Source organism: Myotis myotis, unplaced genomic scaffold (assembly GCF_014108235.1).
Source record: "Myotis myotis isolate mMyoMyo1 unplaced genomic scaffold, mMyoMyo1.p scaffold_m19_p_17, whole genome shotgun sequence".
Lineage (NCBI taxonomy): Eukaryota > Metazoa > Chordata > Mammalia > Chiroptera > Vespertilionidae > Myotis > Myotis myotis.
This window is the reverse complement of record NW_023416321.1, coordinates 13,539,093-13,553,137: the sequence shown is the minus strand read 5'-3', so window position 1 is coordinate 13,553,137 and position 14,045 is coordinate 13,539,093. Positions and strand designations below refer to the sequence as shown.

At 53.2% G+C, this 14,045-nt stretch overlaps 1 protein-coding gene across 10 annotated transcripts in view; it reads right to left on the bottom strand.

Moving 5' to 3' along the window:
• The window catches only part of MAP3K14 (mitogen-activated protein kinase kinase kinase 14), a 43,908-nt gene that overhangs the window by 12,940 nt on the left and 16,923 nt on the right, over window positions 1-14,045 (bottom strand). For 5 of the 10 annotated variants that reach the window (XM_036340329.1, XM_036340327.1, XM_036340328.1 and 2 more), the window contains 5 exons: window positions 6,907-7,182; window positions 5,631-5,700; window positions 3,519-3,729; window positions 2,802-3,416; window positions 1,764-1,901 (listed from right to left, as the gene is read on the bottom strand). In XM_036340329.1, the coding sequence (XP_036196222.1) occupies window positions 1,764-1,901; window positions 2,802-3,416; window positions 3,519-3,729; window positions 5,631-5,700; window positions 6,907-7,162 (1,290 nt within the window). In that variant the 5' untranslated portion in view covers window positions 7,163-7,182. Of the gene's footprint in view, window positions 1-1,763; window positions 1,902-2,801; window positions 3,417-3,518; window positions 3,730-5,622; window positions 5,701-6,367; window positions 6,883-6,906; window positions 7,183-7,747; window positions 8,241-14,045 lie in introns of those variants that run through there. The other 5 variants (XM_036340332.1, XM_036340335.1, XM_036340334.1 and 2 more) reach the window with 5 other exon arrangements.

The window sequence follows — 14,045 nt, the reverse complement described above, 5'->3', positions numbered from 1 at the left end:
GCGGGGAACTGGCTCTCAGATCTTCCAGATGAACATCCTAAAGGACCCCACTGCCTGCCCTCTCTCCTCTCCTCGGGAGACAGGAGAGCAGGGCGGGGCTGTCCCCAGCCAAGAGCGGGGCTGTCCCCAGCCCACAAGCCGCCCCACTGAGACCGTGGACAGCAGGAGGGGAGCTGGGGGAGTGGATGCTCCAGCAGAAGCAGAAGCACTGAGTGGATGGGTGGGCAGCCGAGTGGTGCTTGGAGCTTCCCTCTCTGCCTTGGTGAGGGACGGAGGATGTGTCCTCTTCTACTATATTCGGGTTGTTTACCTTGTTGCCTGGGACTCTGACAACCTCATCAGGGGAACAGCTGAGAAGCCCGGTGACTAAGCCCCCAGCACTGACCATTCATCTCCAGGACACTTCACACCCTCTCGGAGGGACAGCTGCGCCTTCTCCGATGGCCTGGGGAGGGAGCTGCTGCTGAAGAGGTCAGGCACGAGGCCCGGGCCTCCCAGGGGAAGATGACCACGCTGGCAGGAACTCCGCACATGTTCTGGTCAGTGGGGGCTGGCGAGGGCAGAGCTTGCTTATTTGAGACAGTATGTCTGAAGTTTGGGGTAATACCTACGGATAGTCCCCTCTCGTCCTGTCGCCCTGAGGCTCCAACTGTAGAACTCTAACACCCTGGCCCAGGTACAAGCCAGGGAAGCCAGGTGTATCAATGCCACAATTTGTATCTTCACCCCTTAAAGCCACAGGCATCCATGGCAGCGGCAGAGTTGATGTCCACTCGGCACAGGCCCTGGTCTGGCTACTTGGTTTCTTTCCATTTAGGGACCAGAATGTCCTTGACAAAAGCTGCTTGATAACAAGGTCCATCTCTCAGCTAGTCTGTTTCACCTTGCCAGCGGGCCAAGGAAATGGCCCCCAGAAATGTTTCTGGTTTCTGGCTTCAGAGGTCCTGGATGCTGGCCTGGGGCCAGGGACCAAGTGGCTTCCAGTCAAGATGAGCTGAGAGCCAGAGGGAGGAGAAAAGGGGGCAGAAGGGGAGCAGGGTTGACACCTTCCAGGTGTGTGGATGTGCGGCTGGTGGGCCTGTGTGTGACTTGAAAGAAGGAGGCCTCCGTTTCAGGCCCAGCTGTGTGGCTTTGGGCAAGGCACGTGGCTCTCTGGTCTCAGTTCTAACATGGTGAGATGAGAGAGTGGAGAGGTGATGCATGCCTGTGTCTCTAGTTAAATCCTAGGACCACAAGTCCTTCTCCCCACTCTCCTTGAGAAGTGTTTCAGAGGTGGATTCTAGTCAGACAAGCCTGCGTCTCTTGCTAAGTCTCATTTCCTCATAATGTCCATCACCCAGGACCAAACTCAAACCAGATCTGACTCCCCCGACGCACAGACTCCTCCAGGAGGCACCTGTCAGGTGGAGGTGTTGCTCTTGCAATTGCCTTATGGCCCAGGTGTGGTGGCCCTACTATGTGGTTAGGGGTTTCGGCCTCACATGCATGTCATGGCGATCCACCCGTCTTCCAGGGTTACCTGCCCCTGGCATGGCCTCAGAAGTGGCCCAGGCCGCGTGCACACTCTCAGATCCCCTCTCACTTACACGCATAACAAGTGCAGCTCCCAGACGGAGCCAGGGCAGCCAGGAGAGCTGGGCTCCGTTAGAAAGTTAGACCCACGCCACCCTGGGCCTACCTCGAAGGAAGGCAGAGGGAGTGCAGCAGGCGCCCTGGCCTCCCTCTCCAGCCCCTGGAGCTCTGGCACATGTTTGGGGGCCTACCTTTTTGACAGCACACTGGAAGCCAGTCTGCTTGTCCTCCATCCTGTGTACCTCTCCGAAGGAGCCTCTGCCCAGGCAGGGCTGGCGTGTGGCCCAGTGGACCTCCTCTCGGTACTCATAATCCACCGGCTTCAGTTTCTGTAGTTGGCGGAGAGAGCCCCGTTTCAGTGGCCAGGCCACAGGGGGACGAAGCGTTACAGTTAGGAAGGCTGCCAGGCTGGGGCTGAGCCCTCACAACCAAAGACATCACCGAGTTGGGGGTTGGGAGGGCAGGACCCAGAGAGGGGGTTATGGGAATTAGGTGAAGGCGAATGAGTGCCTCACGTGCTGCCGGAGGCAAGCGGGTCCGTGGATGAAAAGCCTCCCAGACTTGTGGTTGTGGGACAGAAACGGACATTGAGTCAATGTTGACAATGAGAAAATATAACTCAGGAGCTAAAAGGTAGAAGAAAGGGAAGGACAGGGAAGGGGGCAGGGGCCAAGGGATAACGTCAAAGATGGATGGAATAAAGCCCAGAAATGTAAGCGTGGAAAATCATTTACGGTTACAAAATTATCTGGTAAGAGAACTAGAGGAAAAGGGGAAGACGGGGAGTAGTGAAGGAGGGCCAGATCCTCATGTCTCACATCGGGGTCCTGGGTAACTTCTGAAGGTGATATTTGCTTATTCCCATTTCTCAGCATATGTATTATTCATATAACACACGCACACAATCAGCAGTAATGAGGTAACCAATCGGACTAAAAACAGAAATAGCTAAAAAGACGGAAAAGAGAGCCTGGAGGTTGAGTGGGTGACTATGCTTTTCATCAGCGATAGCAATTTGCTATGATGTCATCTTTTTACCCCATGCCTGCGTGATCTTGATAAAGAGAAAAAACCATCCCCCCAAAGGGTAGGAACTTGACAGTGGGTCTGGCAGGTTTCCAGCGATGCCCTTTCTTCCATAGCAGGTCCCCCTGACTCCCAGCTGCTACCCTTGACCCTGGACTTGGTGGTGGTGGCAGTGGTATGTGTGTGTTTGGGGGATTAGTTACCTCAGTAAGCAGGACTCCCTCGCTGTCCTCAGTTTTGGGGCTGGGCTTCTGGGGCCTGGAGCCCCCCGCCGACCAGGTCTTGGCCAGGCTGGCCAGGCTGTGGGCCTGGCCGGAGCTCACGCTTCCTTGCAGGGCGTGCACCAGGTACTCCTCCACAGAACACTTCTCATGAGTGCCACAAGGTGGGCGGCTGGGCTCCAGGGGTGGGCCAGGCAGCGGCTTCTGACTGTCTCTATAGGCTAGTTTGCTCAGGGGTGGGCCAGGCAGGGGCTGATGGCTGTCTACACAGGCCAGTTTGCCCAGGAAGGCCTCTAGGGGGTGAGGTTTCCAGGGCTGGAGGGGGTGGAATGGGAAGGGATGGGGCAGTCTGCCGTAGGGGAAGGGGTGAGCAGGCTGGGGCAGGGGGCCTACATCCTGGGGGTGGTGGAGTTTCCACACGTGGTTTAGACATTGCAAAGGGCTGATCAGTTTGTGGAGTTCTGACCGGGGCAGTGCTGGCCGTAGGCCTTCCCCAAGTTTCTTAAAACAGAGTTGGCCAAGGCCTGGCTCCTTCAGAGGCTTGGTGAACTGGAGGGCGTTGCTAATATATGGGGAGCCAAGTGGGGACTCGTCCTCCTGTGGGGAAAACACGGGTGTTAGGACATAGGGCCAGGCCAAGGCTCAGGCGCTGTGCCAAGGGCCCCGTGAGCCGGTTCTGGGGATGACAGTGGGGCTCACCTGCACAGGGACTGTGCAGCTCTCCTGCTCGGGGGTTCTGGGGAGCGGTCGGGCCACGGCCACTCCCGCCTGAGCCAGGGACTTCGAGCTCTTCTTCTTGCGTTTCTTCCGGGCTTTGCTGCGACGCTTCCCCTTCCAACACACACGGGCCATTTTGCCCTCAGTTGCGTGGGCCACATTGTTGGGGATCTGATCAAGGCTCTCAGACTGGCTGTCAAAAAGGGGACAGATATGCATTTTGAACGTGAGGAGGCAGGAAGACGTAACTGCTTAGGTAACGGCGGTCAGAGTCATAGACAAATCCCTTGGTACTTAAGTGAACCTGGGGACATCCTTAAGCCCCAGGAGCCTCGGTTTTCTCATTTATAAAGTGGGGGTAGTGTTTCTGCAGGTGGCGAGGTGGAAAGAAACAGCTCACTGACCAGCCAGTGTGGCTCAGTGGTTGACCTATGAACCAGGAGGTCACGGTTCCATTCCCTGTCTGGGCACATGCCCAGGTTTCGGGCTCTATCCCTGGTGTGGGGTGTGCAGGAGGCAGCTGATCAATGATTCTCTCTCATCATTGATGTTTCTGTCTCTCTCTCCCTCTCCCTTCCTCTCTGAAATCAATAAAAATAAAATAAAAAAAGAAACATCTCATTTGAAAAGCCTACCTCAGTGCCTGGCCCCAAAGGCAAATTTCCCCTAAGCCATTATTATTGGGGCTGGGTGTTCAGGCACATGCTTCTCTCCCTGCTCTCCAAGGGGGGAGTCCCTGGAGGGCCCAGTAGGTGGCGCGTGGCTCTGAGGGTCACTCCGTGGTGGGCATTGACTCTAACTGACAAGGGTTTGCTTCTGTCACCTCCAGAAGAAGGGACAGTTGAGGACGGTCACCTCTGATCTCTGGTGGCCATAGGAATGTGAGGAGCCACAGAAACAAGACATCTTGCCTGGGCTGGTGACCAGGGGCCAGGGGAGCCTGGCTTTCTCTGATGGCCTCCCCACCGCCATGGATCTCACTGGCTCTTTCCCCTGCCAGGTATTAAGGCACTGGCAACGGTTTCTGGAAGGATGGCTGCCAAACAGCTGTGGACAGACCTCAGCCTTAGCCACCCTCGCACACAGGAGGCAGACGCACCCCAGTCCTGGGGGCTGCTAGAGGCCTACACGCTTTTCTCGGGGGGCTCAAAGAATGGCTCCCTCAGGAGCCCTTCCCCTGGGCAAAAGGCATGAGGGGCAGTGTAAGGAATTTGACCAAACACTGAGCATTTATGGGTTCAAGGGCAGCGGTCCTCCCCACAACCTTTTTTAAAAAATATATTTTTATTGATTTCAGAGAGGAAGAGAGAGGGAGAGATAGAAGCATCAATGATGAGAGAGAATCATCGACTGGCTGCCTCCTGCACGCCCCCCACTGGGGACTGAGCCCGAAACCGGCTCATGTGACCTTGACTGGAATTGAACCCGGATCCTCCAGTCAGCAGGCTCTATCCACTGAGCCAAACCGGCTAGGGCCCCACAGCCTTCTTATCACTAGCAGTTTCCATATTGCAATGATAAAAAAGTCCGCCTGGCGGTAGAGGAGGAAGTTGTTTCCAGGTTCAACTTTCAGTTGCCAAAATTCATCCTTGGGGAAGGGGAGCCTGGGACCAGACTGAGCCTCGCTTGGCCGCCTTCCTCCAGGGCCCCGGAGCTGTGGGTCTGCCTGTTTCCAAACCCTCATCCCGCCGGGTGTCTCACAGGAGAAAAGACACTGCAGGTTTCTCCCACAGTCAGGGAGGCCCCTCGGGCCTGCACCTATGGTCATGGACCAGCGAAAAAGTGATCTCTGTTCCCAGCGCCCTCCCTGTTGATGGGAAATGAGGGGGAGCAGCAAGGACTCTGAGGAGAATAAAAATAAAATGTCAAGCTGATGCGACCCAGAGGCAGTCATCCACACGCTGTGAAAAGCTTTTGAAAAGCTTATTTGGCTGAGAGAGCAGCTCAGCCAGGAAAGCCTGGGCGGGTTCCAAGGGCTGCACCACAGGTGCTGAAGGAGGGAGCCAGGGGTCACCAGGGAGCGGCCGGGGAGCAGCGGGGGGAGGGAGGATGCTGGCTTAGTTCCCCGTGTCCCGCTCAAGCTCACCTCCTTACCTGTACTGTTTTGACCCAGCGATGAAAATCCGCTCTGAAAAGGTGGGGCTGAACTCTTGGCTATTCTCACCTTCGAAGTAAAGGAAATGGGGTTGGACAAGCAGAAGGGAGAAGAGAAGGAACAGGAATTCAGCACTTGGGAGAGAGGCATTTTAGAGACACCCTCGGGACCACGCACCCCCCTCCTCTGAGACCACCTCCGTCTGTCTGGTGGCTCCCTCCTTACGCATGCCAGCTCCTCTCATGACTGCTTCACCCCACCCTCCGAGTTTAAGGGTCAAGAGCAGAGGGCAGACCTATAATACGGGCTCATAGGGTGCCCACCTCACTTCCCTTACTGTGAAGCTCAAGTGAGATGATCTATACAAAATCCTCACCAAAGTGCTTGGCACATATCACGGCTCAATAAATATAAGCTATTACGTTCTTACACGTATGTGTTTATGTGTGTCTATTATTACATTCTGTCACTCACTCCACTTCAATTGTTATTCCCTCATCTCTCCTCAAAAACCAGACAGAAGGCAGTGGAAGATGAGGGGGAGGATGTGAATGTGGGAAAATGCTGTCATGAGCTGTCTGCCTGGCCCAGAAACCTCCGAGGGTGGGTGGGGAGAGAGGAGACTCCTGGCCCGACCCAGCCCTCCTGGGAGTTTCTCGGGCTCCTGTGGCAGCCATCGTTTCAATCATTTTGAGATATTGTAAGTGGAAGCAGAAAGGGCCAGGCCAGGCCTTACCCGGCAGCCGCCTGCGGCCATCAGCGTGCCCAGCAGGCCCAGGAGCAGGTGTTCATTCTTTGGGGTGGGGCCACCTTGAGATGGAAGAGAATCAGGCCCCATAGGGGCTTTCCAGGAGACCTGGCCTTTCCTGTCGGGGCCTCTCCAGCGATGCGCCGGCTGCCCAAGGTCAGGACAGAAGGCTAAGGGCCTGCTTGATGATCCTGCAGAGTCCCCGGGACCTGTGGAGCCCACGGTGTCCTGCCTCCCAGCTCTCTTCCCTGCTCTGGCTACAATGGGTAAAGGCCTCCATCTGCCACTTCTCCCTCCTTCTGTCTCACTCCCCAGCACTGTTATAACTCCCACTTCACGCTCAGTCTTGGCTTAACCTCCACTCCCCCCAGTTGTATCTTGTGAGAATCACAGAGAGTGGTCACCATGACCTCCCTCTTCCATAGGAGACCCCAAACCTCACCTGTGCCAGCCACCCTTGCGTAAGAGCTGCACCCACCTGCAGGCCCACCCTCTCAGCCAGTACCCTCCCAGCCTGGGGCCCTCACATTCAGCCTGGGCAATGATGGAGATGGCGGCCGGCCCTCCCTCGGAGCCTTCCTTGGCGGTGCCTTTGGTGATCACGTCGTTCAGGATTTCCCACTTCCCGCAGAACACGGGGCTCTTCTCCACGGCCTCAAGCTTGTTGACGGAGCTGTGCACCTTCTCCATGGCCTGTGTCTTCTCCTTGGCTTTGGCGAGCTCCTTCTGCTGCCCGACCGCCGAGCCAGGAGCGCCTGGGCAGGCCACTTCCATCACTGCCATCTCCCAGGCTCACGCTCACCCTGAGGGGAGACCAAACGAGAGCAGGTCACTCACAGACCCCGAGGGGCCCAGGTCAGGCGTGGGCGGAGGAGGAAAGCAGGGGAGATGGGGCTCCGCCTCTTTATGCCCGTGCACTCATCCTCCAAATGTTCCCGAAGGCAAAGAAGTCCACCTCTCGGCATCTACACTGGCCCCAGGAGCAGCGAGCCCCCAGCCCTAGCAGCACACCACCCTCAACAGACTCCACCCTGCCCAACAAGGAGGCTTCCGGCCACTTCCTCCAGACACCATGGCACAAACATCTGGGTTGGTTCTTTTTTGCCTTTATAAATAATGGCGGGATCTTCTGTTGTTTGTTTTATGGCAAACGTTGCTTCCCCAGAACAGGGTGGTGGATCCTATATTCCAAAACCATGAGTCACCTCACTGACTGCTCAAGCCTTGTCTTCTCAGAGGACATGCCTGCACCGTCCACATGGCTCTTCTCCAACAGGAGAGAATGAAGGTTTTGCTCCCTAGCAGGACTAGACATACGTATGCATATGCGCATATGTATACACATGTCTTACAAAGTCTAAAAATCACCATGCAAACGGCGGCACCAGCGCCTGGCTCCTGTCCAGGAAGCATCTGCTTGTGGCTCTCCAGAGGAACTGACATACTTCCTTCTGTAACGTCCAAACTCATTTGCTGAACACCTCTCCTAGGTCTCATCTTTCTTGCAGGCAACATCAGCAAGATGAGAGCCTCCAGCACCCCCACACCTCTTAGAAATAAGAGGGCAAAGCACGAGAATGCAATCTCCAGCGGCCCTGAGTGTTACAGGAAGCTGCAGGGTGAGCCCAGTGTTCTGACAACCTGTGCAAATAGCCCGTGGGCTAGAGCTGCCATGAAACAGACCGTACCATCGGAGACTGTGACCATCTGGGAACCCTTCTAAAGACTGGGCTGTGAACTCCCACAGAGCAGGGTCTTGACTTGCTACAGACAAAGCCTGGGAAGGCACCAGATGCAAACAGGCCCTATCTATTTATTTATTATTTGGTGTTAATCCCCACCTGAGGATATTTTTCCATTGATTTTTAGAGAGAGTGGAAGCGAGGGGGAGAGACACACAGAAAGAAATAGCAATGTGAGAGAGACACATTGATTGGTTGCCTCCACACGCCCCCAATCAGGAGCCTGCAACCAGGTACATGCCCTTGACTGGAAATCGAACCCGGGACCCCTCAGTCCCCCTTAGGCTGACACTATATCCACTGAGCCAAACTGCCTGGGGCGCAAACAGGTCTTTAATGAGTGCTCTCTGGTGGCAGGCTGGTCTTAAAGGTGTCACTACCAGAGGCAGTCTTCCCTGCCGCCGTAACTCCACTCATCCCGGATCCCGCCTCCGTCTGCTCTTTGGGTAGAAGGGCAGACCCTGTGAACTGTGAAGGCCACCAAAGCTGGACCGCCTCTGGCCTTCTGCCCTATCAAGCTAAAACGAGACAGTCAGAAGCTGGGAAACATTAGGCTCAAACCTTCCTACTGAGTCTGCCTCACCACAAAGACTATGAAAGACTGAGCCAGTCTGACTGGGGTGGGGTGAGGGGGCTGGGTGTGCTGGTCACTAATTCGATCCTCACATCTGTGCCTTCAAGGGCCTCCTAGCTTTGAACTCAGAGTGGCTCCAGCTTTCAGCACGAATGCCTGGGTTTGGTCCTGAAGACTAGACGCTGAGGAGGCTGAATGGGTGACCTCATTGTTACTTGATGACTTTCAGCAGTCCAGGGGGTGTTCTGACTTCAATCAGGCCAAAGCCCTCCAAGCAGGCTGTTTTCCTTGTAAGAACACTTTCTTCCCAACCACCTCCTCAACCCCTGCAACCTCCAAAAAGGAACTGATCTGGGGCCTACAGCACCTCCCACCTTCCTTGGATTCTTTACCAGGGGCATTGAGATCTTAAAAACAACCCCAAACCTCCAAACCTAACAAACAGCCTTAGCGTTCTGCTTACAGGGACTGCCACAGTACTGTAACCTCCTCATTTTCTTTTTTAATATATATTTTTATTGATTTCAGAGAGGAAGGGAGAGGGAAAGAGAAACATCAGTGAGAGAGAATCACTGATCGGCTGCCTCCTGCACACTCCTTACTGGGGATCGAGCCAATAACCCAGCCATGTGCCCTGCCTGGGAATTAAACTGTGACCTCCTGGTTCGTAGGTCAAAGCTCAACCACTGAGCAGAACCCTCAGGGCGCAACCTCCTCATTTCCTTTTTCTCTCCTTTTTTTAATCCTCACTGGAGAATATTTTCCATTGGTTTTTAGAAAGAGCGGAGGAGAGAGGGAAAGACAGAGAGAAATATATCACATCAATTGGTTGGCTCTTGCATGAGCCCAGATCAGGGCCCAGGCCGGAGAGGAGCCTGCAACTGAGGTATATGTGCCCTTGACGGGAATCTAACCCAGGATCCTTCAGTCCACAGGCCAACCTTCTACTGAGCCAAACTGGCTAGGGCCTCCTCATTTTCACTTGAAGAAATTGAGACCTGATTTGGCAGTGACTTGCCCAAGGTTGCCCAGACTGTGTGGCAGTGCAGGGCCAGGACCTGGAGCCCCAGGCTCTCGGCTGTGCTGCCTACTCCCTTAGTCTCCGGGGTTATAGGCAAACACACGGGGAACTCCCTGGTCAGAAGGCTCCTGAGGGCAGAGGTGGTGCCCTCAGTGTACAGCACAGCGAGGCACAGACGAGACAATCGATGCTGGCTGAATGCGGGGATCAAAGGATGACCTCCAGAGACAGGATGGTCCTGAGCGTGGGGGATGGAGAGAGAATTCCATCCGACGAGAGAGAGAAATGAGGCCGAGTGGTCAACGGCTGTCCCGAGGGCACCCAGCTGTTTGAGATCTAGATGTGCTGGTGCTCAGAGTCCACCTCTGCCTGACATGGCTCACCCTGAGCCAGAGCTCCATTCCCCCTCCCCACCACAGCCATCCTTTCACCTTGGTGGTTAGAAGGGCTGCTGGCCAGGCGCCCGGATCCTCCCCCATGAGCATATCAGGCTCTCCTGCTGGGAGAAGCTGAGGCGGAGGCAGCCAAGCTCAGGGCCTGTGCAGTTCCCTGGTGACTCACCACCAGCCTGGCAGGCGGAGAGGAACAAGAAGGCTGTTGAGAAGCTAGCCCAGCAGCTGGCAGCTGAACCTGTGAAGGGCATGGGGAAAACAGGCTGACCCTCACCCCTCAGGGGCATGAAATCACGGCCTGGGAACTGTACAGCTTCTCCTGTGGCTGGCTTTCCTGGGCCACATGACCATGACTCAGGCCCTCACTGACAGACTCCAAGTTCAAGAGGCTATTCTCGGGACACTTTGCCTGACAGCAGCTCTTACACACACACACACACACACACACACACACACTCACGCTCCTTCCCGCCTTCCGCACTTCTATACTGGGTCTGGTCTACAAAAGCAGGTTCTGCATTAATCCTGGGACTGCTAGCCGGGTGGCCTTCCCAGCCCCAGGTTTTGGTCCCTGGGTAGTCACCCCAGCTCACAGCCCCGCAGCTCTGCTGCCCCTTCTCTCTCCTGCAGCTTGTGGAGAGTGAGGACTAAGTGGGAGCCAGTTATGTCTCTGCCTTTGAAAGCAGGTCAAAATCCTGAGCCATTACTCAGCCTGGACTCTCTCCCCATCTCCACTCACACCTCAAATGCAGTCTGGCCTCTGCTTCGTCAGAGCTGAGCTGAGGACGTATGCGAGCTGTAGCAATAGCCAAATGCACTCAGCTCACCCAAGGCCATGAAAATAAGAGTGGAAGGGAAAGGGGTGGAGTTCCTTCAGTATTCATTCTTTCAGGGCCTGATGCATGCACACTGCCTATTCTCTCTTCTGGGGTGCCTTGCTGAGCCCCTGGAAGTCGGGGGGCGGGGTAGGAATGACTGGGATGGTACCAGATGAACCCTTGGGCAGACCCGTATGACAGCTTGTTGTGGACAAGGCTGCCAGACCCTAAGACTCTAACTTGGCTCCCCTACCAGGTAGTAAAGGTCTTTGGTCCAAGGTGAGGAGTGGGTTCAAGGATGGCATGTCAAAATATACAGTTTGGGCTTTTTCCAGGGAAGAGGTCCATAGCTTCTATCACATTCTCCAAGGGTCTGACATTCCCCAGAAGGTTGCTGTAATCTCCAGAAGATCAAGGCCAGGGCTGAATGCCTGATGCTGGCTCTGCTCTCCCACCCTAAGGAAGAGGGCACCCGGCTAACGCAGCAATTTCCAACCTGACTGCAGGTTAGAATAACCAGATGAGTTCTTAAGATGCACTCACCCTACACTTACTGAATCAGTCACTGGGCATTAGGCCCAGAATCTGTACTTTTGACAAGTTCTCTGGATGATTCTGATGCCAAGGGGTCAGGGACTGTCACTTCAGCCCCTCTCTATACTGTAAGGCTGCGCTGTCCAATATGGTGGCCACTAGGGATGTAAATGGATTAAAATTAAATAAAATTTTAAAATCAGTTCCTCAGTTTCACTAGCTACTATGTTGGACAGTGCAGCGAGAGAATGCTCCCACCACTGCAGCACGGTCCACGGGACAGCGCTGGTCTAAAGCCATGATAGCGATGTTTACTCAACAGCAAAAGTTGTTCCTAGGATCCTGAGACAGGAATGTAGTTTACGTTAAATGATTTTTTTTTTTATTAACTAGAGGGTACAAAAATAATGTTTAAAATTTTATCTTCAGTGTTGATAACCTCTCTAAAATGTATCATATTTCACTTCCCTGTTTTAGTAAGTATGGTGAAAACACCAGACTAGGAACCAGAAGATAAGGGTTTTAGCCTTGGCAACTTAAACAACAAAAAAAGAAGCCATGAGACCATTTTTGTCAAATAAAATCAGACCTTAACTCCTAATATATAAAAGAGCTAGAAGCATGCAGCTGATATGTAATTCACATTAAAAACAGCTTCTCTGGCCCTGCCGACATGGTTCAGTGGTTGAGCATCAACCTATGAACCAGGAGGTCACGGTTTGGTTCCTGGTCAGGGCACATGCCCAGGTTGTGGGCTCGGTCCCCAGTAGGGGGCCTGCAGGAGGCAGCCAATAGATTCTCTGTCATCATTGATGTTTCTATCTCTCTCTTCCTCTCCCTTCCTCTCTCAAATCAATGAAGACATATATTTAAAAAAATACAAGCCGCACAGTCACAGGTTGCAGAGGTGAGGCTTGCTGCCTAAAGCTTAAGCAGGCTGCCCAGTTTCTTCTCTTCGTGTCTTTGGAGTTATTTTGAGGACTGAACGAGGTAGAGTACAGAAACGCCAATTGGTTTGCTTGGCCAATAGAAGATACTAAATGAAAGTTCACTCCCTTGCCCTTCACCAGGCCCATAAATGCTGCCACTGAGACAATGGTACTTCTCTGTTTCGACGCCATATAGTCAAGATGTCGAGCCTTACTTAAGCCATACGTGAGCCTTGGTTCTCTGAATATAAAGGAAATAAAAAGCTCCATCTTATAGGGTCATCTTGAAAATGTCCACTGAGGGGCCAGGGCAGACCAGGGCAAATCCCTCTCATGACTATTTCATCTGGAAGTAAAATCTGTCCTTCTCTGAATGCCCAGAGGGGACAAATAGCAGAAGTAGAATGACTCAACTTCCTTAGTAAGATATGAGTTGAAAAACCAATCTTATTCTGATGCTTCCTCTTTTAAGCCCCAGCTTGCCTGGCCACTGGGCCAGCCTGAGCTTATCAAGAACGAGGGGCTGTGCAGGAAGGGGAACAAGGGCCCGCGTCAGGCAGAGCGAGCTGGCCTGGCAAAAGTCATCTGGCGAGGCAGACACAGCGATCCCCATGCACGCTCAGCCCTGGCTCCCTTTCTGCCCTGCCTACCCATCCTCCCGTCGCCCCCCCCCCCCCCCCCAGTCCAGCTTCTGTTCCAGCCAGACTCCTTTCACTGGCCCAAGCAGAGCAGCCATGGGTGAGCCTCAGATTCTTTCCTTTTGCTCACCTCGTTGCTCCTATAGAGAATGCCTTCTTTCTTTATTAATATCTGCCCAGACCTCACCTACCCTTTATAACGTTTCTCCTCAATGAAGCCTTCTGTGTTAGGCTCCTGCATTCATTCAACAAGAGTTCAATGAGTGTCTCCCAAGGGCCAGGGACTGCAATAACCACGACCAGTCATCAGACGTCTTCAATGTACTAGGCATGTACTAGGTGCTTTACCTCAGCAACCGGTAAGGTTGGTTAATACTGTTCCCATTTTACAGATGAAGGAACTAAGTTTTCAAGACATGTTACCTGCAGAAACAATGAGGCCAATTTATACAACTAGAGCATCTAATGTGGGGTTCGGGCTACAGCTAGGACACGCCTGGCCCTTTCTCCTGGGACTCAAGGATCCTCAGTTCCTTTTTAGGATAAAAGTGTCTTGGCAGAGGTACCTGGAACAACCAGGAATGGAGCAGTATTACTACCCATGTGGCTATCACTACCCTTATTTCACCCACAGGATCTACCCACTGTCGGTAATAATTTTTTAGCCTATGGAGGCATAAGATCGAAATATGAGAGATCTCATCAATAAGAGCTGAATCAGCAAAAAAATTGGTCAGATTTTTAGTTGACTTATATTAGTACATGTTCCTGGGGATTATGATTTTTAACTTGATTAGCATTAGCAGGTCATTTCATTTTCTTAAAACAATTAAAAAGAAACTCACACACAATACACATACAAACAAGAGTTCTAGGAAAGATGGTGCTACCTTCATTGAAAGAACCACTCACTGAAAAGGTCAACCCAATAAATTCAATAAAAAAGTTAAAAATAAGAAAAAACAACAGCACTGAAGGCAAGCAGAGAAGTGAAACAGAGAAGAAATGGGATGCAAGC